Source organism: Pholis gunnellus (assembly GCF_910591455.1).
Source record: "Pholis gunnellus genome assembly, chromosome: 22".
NCBI lineage: Eukaryota > Metazoa > Chordata > Actinopteri > Perciformes > Pholidae > Pholis > Pholis gunnellus.
Window position 1 is genome coordinate 9,241,419 of NC_136549.1, and position 9,992 is coordinate 9,251,410.

Genomic DNA, 9,992 nt, shown 5'->3' on the forward strand with positions numbered 1-9,992 from the left:
TTAAAGTGTTGAAATGATAGCAATGATTTTAAAAACTCAATTGCTTAAGTAGCTTTCCCCTTATATTATTCCTTTGTCATAAATATTGTATTATTATTATTGCAAAAAGTACCAAAACAATATCTTTCCTCACTAAAGTACCAAAATATCAAAAAATGCTACCCTCTGGTGGTTAAACAAGACACACTGCTGTACAGTTCCACAAAAATGATATTTAATGTAAAAAAAACACACAAACAGCACATGACATATAAACATGTCACAAAGCATATCCTCACAATACAACCATACCAACATAAGCACTGAAAATAACATTGAGAAAATACATTCAACAGTGCAAAACCCATAATTATAGTAAAAATAAATGCTTTGGCATTAGGAGCGGAACTTGTATTCACATTTTCAATAGCAATCTTTCTGCATTGTGTACGCTGGCTGGAGTATTGAATTATACAAACAGTGCCAGAAACATGCGTGTTCAAAGTAACATAAGGAAATGTATGAACTTAGAAAACAAACATTTGTGTCGAGTCACATGACCTGACATCCCAAAACATGACCGTAGACCATGTGACTCTCCTCGTTTTGCTTGTTGTATTTTGGGTCAAGGCGATCTGTGTAACAGATAAAATAACAGAGCAGGACAGACCTTTACTCGGGAAAACCATATGCTCAACCCCTGCCGCTGTAGAAAACCACATATGAGGAACTATTCAAAAACATTTTCATCCCACACTCGACTTCTCTTCCATGTTGTTGGTACCGAAATGGTTTCTGATGCTCAACAAAGTGCATACAGCTCTGAAAATGGGCCCTGCTGAAAGCCTTCGTCCAGTTCTGATAGGATTCTTTTAAGAAGAGCGCTTCACGAGGTTCAATACATTCTCCAATATGGAAAAGTCAAGAGCTACTCTTCCAAACTTTTACTGATAGTTTGCACCGTGACGATTATTCACCGTTAGTCGGTCACCAAAGGCACTGAAAGGACAAAATGATTGGAAGAGGAGACTAGATGCAGGCTGGTTTTTAGAAAATAAAAAAAATCCCCCAGTAAAATGTCGTAGAAGTCTGTAATGGAAATAATCCACGTGTCCACCCTTAGTAAATAGCTTTCTCTGCTATACGTTCACACAACGTAACATTTAGAGCAGATTCCAGACATTTACATCACGCTCTTATCCAGAGCAACTTAAGAGGTGAGCACTAATTAGTCTCAGTTTGAGACAATCCCAACTGTTTTATGGAGCAGGTGTTCACCGAAATAACCTAAAAGCTCCACTCGTTAGCCGTCCACCAAGAAGTGTGGACACAACTCTTTGTTATTGAACAGTTTGCCAAATAAAAACATGTTTTTGTATTTTTTTGTGATCAGTCTAAAACCCCTGCTGTTGGGAGGATTAGAAATAAACTGTACAGTATCTTGCTGTTCAGTCACAATCAAGTCTTTCTGAACACGCTCCTTTTGGCCTCCGTCCCATCATTGTGATGCCGTTCTGTCACCGTCCACGTGGGGCCTTGCTGTTGATGTTTGCCAGGCTGTGTGCCAGTCTCTTGGTGAGAAGCGCGTGGGATTTACCGCAATACGTGTGCGTCGTCTTCAGCAGCTCTTCCTCCAGTGGATCCAACAGCGAAGCCACTGGGTCTGCGCCGAAGGAGTACTGGAACGACAAAACAATTCATCGCTTAGGTTTGGGTGGGATGTATTGTTTCTAAATGTGCCCCGAGGACGGAACGATAAATCCCAAAAGCACTCCGCGTTTAAATCGGAGAATGAGCTCCTCGGTTGTAAAGGTACTGACCTCACATCGGTAAACAAACAGCATCCTGATGAAAAGGAACTTTTTTTATGAAGGAAACTTGCCAAGTAAGTTGTTTCTAGAGAGATGAAACACGGGGGTGGCGGTTGTCTAAAGGTTGTAAACTTAAAATGAGCTGCTGAAATCCCCAACTACTATCAAAGCTCCCCCGAGGACAGCTCTCAACCTCCTACTGTTCCAGTGGAATTGATCGGATTCCCTCAGCAAGTAAAGCAAAGTGGTGCTTTGGGCAGCATTTGGGCTTCTTTTCCCGGATAAATTAAAAAAGAAATCCGCAAGGCATGCTGAAGTCAGACGGGACCGCACATCTAATCGGATCGGTCGGCCGGACGTAACATAAAGCGGCCCACGTTGTTGGAGTCAGTTTTATGCTATAGGCTTACCGTCCAGTGATAACCGGGGATTTCAGAAGAAATTTCATGTCTTCCCAATAATGAAGGGGCCTTTACAACGCTCCGAGGAAATCAAAGGGGAATTACCATTTTTTATGCCAGCTCATTTGCTTTCGGTTGAGTCCCAGATATTGGGTCACAAAGAGAATGGCGTTTTTATGAGCACATTCTTCCACACACACACCTGCAAGGTCATAAAGTTGCATTTACAGTTGGTGTATTGATTTTGTGTGGCTGATGGGGCACTGTTGGTGTGCAGACTCCAACTCTAAACGTACCATCGGCTGTAAAAATTTAACTGCTGCTTCCCGGGCTCTGCTTTTTGCAGCGGAGGGAGGGAGGGAGGAGATGCTTTATGACGAACAGAGGTGGTCTGCTTGGGACAGACGGGCGGACAGACAGACAGGGAGGAGCACTGCTGCTTGTATTCCCATTTCCTTGTGTCGGGAGGATACAAGGCATGGGCAGTTTATTAAGAAAATAAGCTTTTCACAGTAGAATTAATGACTCGTTGTGATATTAACAAGGTGACAGGACTTTTAAAATCAAATGAACAACAATTGTAATGATCAATGAATTATTCAAGTTCTTTATCAAGCAAAATGGTAATCATTCACTGCTCCCAGCTTGTCAAATGGGAGGATATGCTGCTTTGGACTGCTGGTCGGACAAAAAAAGCAATTTAAAGATGACATTTTGATTTCAAGATTTTGTGATATTTTGTAGATTTAAAAGATGAACTAGGGAGGATTAACAAAACAATAAAAAATCAATAGTTGTAGCCCAACATAAATTACATGTTTATCAGTCTTTGTGTGGACATGAGTCATGACTATATCCTTAATTTGCTCTTTGCTGAGGGACATTTCTACCATTTGCAGTGAGTAGGCGTTTAGTGACTTTTGGTGAACAGAAAGCCGGCGTGTGGCCACTTAGCTCAAGTAAAGTAGTTCAACTTCAACAATCATGTAAAGCAGTGAAGACAACAGAAAAGCTCAAAAATGACGGGTGAATACGCCAGAACCATCGTTAATGTTCCTCACCTGTCCTCAATCTGCAATCTGCGTTTCCCGCCTCAGACCCTCACTTGATTACACACCTGCTCCAGATTGGCAATCAGGCCCAGTATTTATGTGCTCTCCAACCAGCCGTCACACCTTTTTTTTGCCAGTTTGTCTCTGCTGCCCAAGCTCACCAGAGGTTTCTCTTTACTGCCTCCCTGTTTGAGCCTTTAAGAATGACTTGCTACTGAGCTGAGCCCTATTAAATTAAAACATGTTCTAAGTCTCACAGTAAACCAGCCGGGTTGGGTTTGTCAAATGGGAGCATAGGATCTGCACTTTGGACCATGTTTTTCTGTGCCCGTCCTCCTTCGCATGAGGCAAATGTTTGTGAGAGCCAATAAATACATCAGCACTTGGTTCTCTTCTCAAACTTCAACATTGCCCCGCAACTATGCGATATTTTCTAAACTGAGTAAAAGTCCGGGTTCATACACAAGGTTACCGAGAAATGTCCTCGACTTCTCCAAGCCTTTGAGGCAAAAAGAGGAAATGGTCTGTCCAGTGAGATGAAACGCAGAATATAAATCCATACTCCTGGCCGACCAGACTCAATCACAGATGTATGAAAGTATCAATACCTACATAGGCTATTGGGGGAAAAAATATGTGTTAGCACACTCTATGGGCCCTCGGGTTTATGCTCGCTTACAGCCGCAGAGGTACATGTGTGTCTACTGCTGTAATTGATCCTGTCCTATAAAGCTGCAGTTTGAACTGCAGGCCATGGATAAGGTGTATATCAGCCATCGCTCTGATCTACGTTCAATGCTGTGTTAATAGGAAAGCAATGAGACTCCCAACGTTGATGGCTTCATTAAGTAAATGCCACCGGTGTCGTCAATATCATTACACTGTTGGTAAGCAACCCATAAACAATCCTCATGGGGGAAATTAGCTTTCACTCCGACCTTCTGGAAATGGTGGACATTTGTTTTCCAATGAAGACAATCGGGTGTTGCGAACACTTACGGCCTTTAGGGTCAGCGGCAATCCAAAATCTCATCTAGGAGGGTGAATGAACGGGGCGGTGTTGGAGAGCAGGTGTGTCACTGGGGTTATAAAAGGGCTCCTCTCATCGGATGTTGCACTAAATTACACCGACACCACTTTGAAAAGGGCTCAGCCGCCTCTTTTGTCTGTTTTTTAAACTTTAATATACCCAAGAGTCTTGTAACAGGGGTCCTGTTTGCAGTCACTTTTCTGGTAGACGCTCTTATATCCCAAAATGCCTTTTTGCCAAGTGTTTTAAGCTCTCGGTATGTGTGGAAATACAAATTGCAATGCATCAAACGTGATGTGCGGCTGTATAAAACCTGTGATCATAAGAAGAAAGCAAGTGTTTCCAGTCAAAAAGCAGTGGGATGCATGCTCTACTAATGATGGACTGCAGGATGAGGATGAGTGGCTGCTCCTCTGCCGCCATCAATATCTGCCTGTATAATGGCTGTGGCCTTCGAGACCTCGGGGGCTTCTGTTAATATTTACCTTTTAATATCGACGCGCTTCTGTAATCGTAGACAAACTGCACTCATCTTGATATGACGTCTTGTCTACTTTTGTCTTTAAAAATGATTCGTGAAATAGATTTTAAAAAAGATGTCTAAAGTGAACAATATTAAGTTATTAAAAGATAAATAGAAATGCAGTTAGTTTTATGCACTGAGGACAATTTTTGTTCATAAACCCCATCATGTCAAACCCATGTCCTGAGACATAACATGATGCAACATAAAGCCCATACTGTGACTGAATTCACAAAGCCTATAGATGGACAAGTGTATTCAAGCATCCCACAGACTCCACCACAAACACACCACTGCGTGCTACTGCTAATGCTCCCGCTCACCTTCCGTATGGCCTCGTAAACGGCCCTGAATGCAGGTTGTTTGTGGTCGTGGTAAACCCCTCTGTTTCCATGCAGGATGTTGATGCCATCCTCTTCCGCTGACGCACAGTTGCTGCCATAGATGCAGTGATCTGGGCGATAATTCCACCGGCACGGAAACTCCAGCAGGCACTCTGTGAGTGGAAGTGTATACGAACACAGAAACAAGTCAACAAATCGGGCCTGCAAAGGGACATCCTGTAGCATGATAAGCTATTCTAGCAGTCGATAACAAGTAACCCCATCTCCAGTTTGTCTGTGGAGGCTGAAAAGCATCATGTGTAAAAGTCTACAGTCTTGTATATGTAAAGATACATGCTATGTGTGCTGCACTGGTGCGTGCAGCCTTACCAGGATTGTGGTGGAAAATGATATTGAGAAGGTCCTGGTCTCCCCAGGTTATGTTGAGTTTGTATTTCTGAAGAAGAGGCATCAGCAGCTCCTCCCAACGCAGCCCCACAGACGTCATGTCATTCTGTCAACACACATATGCAAATACCAAAAAGATGCCTTTACTGTGTCACAATATTGTCAGTGTCGGGAGCTTCATAATGCCAACTCCTTGCACAGACTTTGGTGAACATCTGTGGCGGATGGAGGACATCTTGTGGCCAATAAAGGTAGTACACAAATACAGTAAACGGAGCCGAACAAATACCTCCTCAGCCTTACCTTAAAGTACGTGTTCCTCATCCGTGTCATGTTCATGAGCATGACCCCCGAGTTGATGCCCGTCCTGCCGTAGAAGGGGTGGCGGGCGAAGCGGTTGTACCAGGCAATGCGGGGCTCCTCGTGCTCCGGGGCCATGGCGGCCAGCTGGGAGGAATTAAACTGGGACAGGAACGCCCACAGGCGGTCTACGGGCTGCAGGAAGAGGATGTCTGAGTCGACGTACACGATCGAGTCGACGTCCTTCAGGATCAGCTGCGCAGATGGAGAAAGACACACAGGGGATAGACGTGTCACTGAGAATATCAATAACGTGGATGTTCTGCAGTGGCCTGACAAAGTAGATTTTCCTCAGGGTAACAGAATGTAATCTGTTATAGTTTCCCAGACCTTTTTCTAAACTTGGGTTATGTTTTGTCTTTAAATGTGACTGAGAATGTCATATCGATGTCAGATATGCATTCCCACTGTGGTTCCCATGCTTCTATAAGAAACTCACGGGTAAGAAGAGCCTCTGAGAAGCGCAGGGTTTGAAGAGTTTCTTCCACTCGGCTGCGTTCTCACTGGGGAAGCTGATGGAGTAGACTGTGTAGTTGAATCTGGAGCGAATAAAACCAGGCCACGCCTCCAACTGGAACACAGACACATTAATAGTAGAGGTATATTATACAGGATGTGATCAACACAAACTCTGTCGTTTACAGTGATTTCCTACTCACAGCTTCCATGAAGCTGGCGTGTAGCTGATCTTCGGCGAAGATGTGCAGCTGGAGATGCTTGATGCTGAAAAGCACGGCGGACTTGATCATGGTGAGAGTCTCTTCCAGCCTCTCCCCACAGGCCACCACGGCCAGATGCATGGGGGGGTCAGGTCTGCTCTGAACGCTGCCACCGGCCTCCGCCTGACCCCGCTGACGCATGATGTACCTGAGTGAGGATGTAAAAAGATGATCTCAGAGTCCTGGGTATAATAATGTTGTTGTTATTATTATTATAATAATATGTGTTGCTAATCTTGACGTCAAAGGGCACTTGATTCAACTGTGACTTTAAAAAGAACTTCTGAGATATTGGTCTGTGGGAGTCATACTGTGTAGGCTATTTGTATGACAACTGTATCCATAACTTAAGTGATGTATCAATTACAACCGGAACTCTGAGGGAGGGTGCACGTGAGGTCCCACACCTGTCCAAGTCTCGCGTTACAACCATAGAAAGATGAAGCTAACTGCAGTGTACTTTGTCTGCATTGGGCCGTTCAGTCAGTCAGCGTTACATTCCTATACATCCAGTGTGGTACAGAGTAACTTTTGATACATATACACTTATGCGTATCGTATGAAATGTATTTTGTTACCCCAGTTGTACCCTGTTAAAGCAGTCAAAACATAAATATCCAGTCCTACCTATTGTACCAGTGTGGGCTTTTGGGCCCAGTTTTGTCCGCGGTACCTCGCCTGCCTCCGGGGACTCTCGGTGGGATGAAAACCCTCTTCGGTCCGTTTCCACCGACCGACACGTCCGCGTAAAATAGTTTACTGTAAACGTACAAGCTCGAAAACACGGCGAACACCGTGCACAACAGTAGTGCACGAATGTAACGCCGCATTTTGGAGTTTGAAAACACAACTCGTAGCTACAGTCATGACATAGAAACTAAGCTTATAGTGCGAACTGCGAAGCTCGTCGCAGTGGGAACGCACTTCCGGTCAAAGTACAAAAATAAAATGATTATCTGGCTCGTCAATTGCACCCTCTGGCGGTAATTCTGAAGAAATGCAATTCTTCGCTACACATTTTTCAATTTGCATGCTTTGGAAAAAAAATATAGATACTGTTGTAGCATTAATGACCTATTTGTGTCTGTTTTGATCTGATGGAATGAGCTAATATATTGTCTAGTAATAATATGTTACAATGTATATACTGTGTGATAGTGTAGGTGTGGAAAACAATGTAGCTAAACATTATGCTCCTCAGCTGACATACTCACATCAGATTTTCATTGTTTTGACTCCATATTCTGCTATTCCTATGTCGTTCTGCTCATTTTATTTTTGGTTCTTTATTCATATTTGTGTCTTGTTTCTATTCATCTCACTCACCAGAAGCCTTGAAACATTTCACAGGTCTGCCATTTCTAGAAGATTTCCTTTCTAAAGAGACCAATATTTAAGCGTAGTCAGAGTGGACATTTCTGGTTGGGTAAATTGGATAGTATTTATATATATATTTGGACATTTAAGACCCATTAATGAAGTTACAAACTGTACATATGTGGTTGTAATATGCTTGTGTGCTGTTACACTCCTGTTCTTGAAAACTATATTGTGAGGGAAGGAGGAACTACATTGAAGATTTCCTTTCTAAAGAGACCATATTGTATCGAGACCATGTTGTATCTTTAGTCCATCTCTTCCAAATTCAAGAATGTTGACATTTGACAATCTTACTCCTGAAAGATGTGAGGCTTGGAAATATACCCTAATACAAATAATATGCCAGTGCTCTTCATCGTATATTGCAATACATTCATTATCATAATTACTTACGAGGTACTGTACCTCCGTGCAGTCACTGGCCTTCATAACCACGTTGAGCACTACATTTAGACTTTTACTCTGAAGGACACAACCATTTTCCGGGTTTGTCTATTCCCCTCGTTTCACTTGATGCTCTTCACTGCAACAGAAGCAGGAGGTCGGGACCTTAAATGGGGGAAGGGTGGGAGCGATACGCAGTGTTGAATCCCCCCCCCCCCCCCCCCCCCCCCATCAGGCTGTGTCTGCAGCAACTTTCAATGGATTCCACCTCTGAAAAGACCCATTCATGACTTCAAGTGACTAGTCCGTCTTTATTGATGTGGCTCCACTAGACAACAGACCTGGACGTCAACTGCAAGTCTGAGTAAATTAGGTTACCGACTTTTGTAGTGGTTGACTAATTAATAGTGTGTAAACCACACCTTATGCTCATTGCCTTAAGCTTACTACTGTAAGCCTTTATAATGAAGTCAATGGAGATTCTTGTCTTAACTATTGCATGGATGAACACCATTCTCAATGAATGTATGGGCCTGATCTGTAAACATGTTTAACCCAAACATACTGTGTTGAGGATGAGTAGCAGTTATGAAGTCGTTCACCAGATGGAGCTGAACCAACAAGCTGAGCAAAAGGCTCCATTCACAAACCTGTGACAGCGTGCACCTGTATGAAGGTGACTAATGACAATAAGTAAAATGATTCTTGTGTTTGCATTTTCTTATTTAGACATGTAATAAACAAGTTTACACATTTTTTTTTAAAACAACTGAGCAAAACAAAAAAACAAAAAATATTAACAAGTGACAACCAACATATTTTTTAAAATCTTTCCATTTTTTTGCCACAACCAAATAACAAACGTCTGTTCCGAGCAGTTCTCGCGGGTCCACGCAGCTAGTCCCAGCTAGTGTGGTGGACCGGTGAGCTCTCTTGACACATTGAACGATGCTAACAAACTAAGAGACGTAGCCTGTCCCACAATATACCGAGACCATAATATTATCATGCCATGACAGTTCTTAGGATCTGTGCTAAAATGTAAAAGTAAAACTCTCGACAATAACACTGCTATGATGGATAATACAACCACATCAAAACATTGTAGTACAATAATTTTTTTTTTTTTTTAGAAATATCCATTTTTTATCTGTGTAGTATTCTACAAGGTTTCATAAGTTAGTGTGTAGTTAGGTTGATCCGTAGAGGTTCCGCTGAGGGTTTAGTATATCCTAAAGCTCCCCCCCCCACTTTGCTACGTCAAAATGGAGGAGGTGAAGCAGTTTCTGAAGTCCATCACATGGCAGACAATCAGCTTTCGCATGTCCAGAAGTCAAAGCTCCTTTTTTTTTTTACGGTTTAAAAGCACCATGCTGTGTCCAAACTGGGTCCACAGAGGAGGAGGAGGAGGAGGAGGAGGAGGGGTGGTGGTGGGGGGGAGAGGAGAACAGCTTAGGCACCCTCTGGTTCTCCAATGTGACCGCTGAGCAGGTGCAGCAGAGATTAAAAGGAGAATACCGGTGTCCCTTAACAGCCACAGTCCCGTAACTTCCGTCCATATTTAGTTGACAATTCCTCATATTGGAAACAACTATTCCTTTGTTCGTTTTTTCCCCCCCCCC

General features: G+C 43.0%; 1 protein-coding gene across 1 annotated transcript; it reads right to left on the bottom strand.

Annotated features, from left to right (window-relative positions):
- Positions 1-278: 278 nt before the first annotated feature.
- gxylt1b (glucoside xylosyltransferase 1b) lies at positions 279-7,436 on the bottom strand (the record flags this gene model as incomplete). Its single annotated transcript, XM_079183553.1, has 7 exons — positions 279-1,658; positions 5,120-5,292; positions 5,510-5,633; positions 5,831-6,082; positions 6,327-6,458; positions 6,547-6,754; positions 7,234-7,436. 7 exons carry the CDS (start codon positions 7,434-7,436, stop codon positions 1,497-1,499), a joined length of 1,254 nt encoding a protein of 417 aa, XP_079039679.1. The 3' UTR covers positions 279-1,496.
- Positions 7,437-9,992: the final 2,556 nt, after the last annotated feature.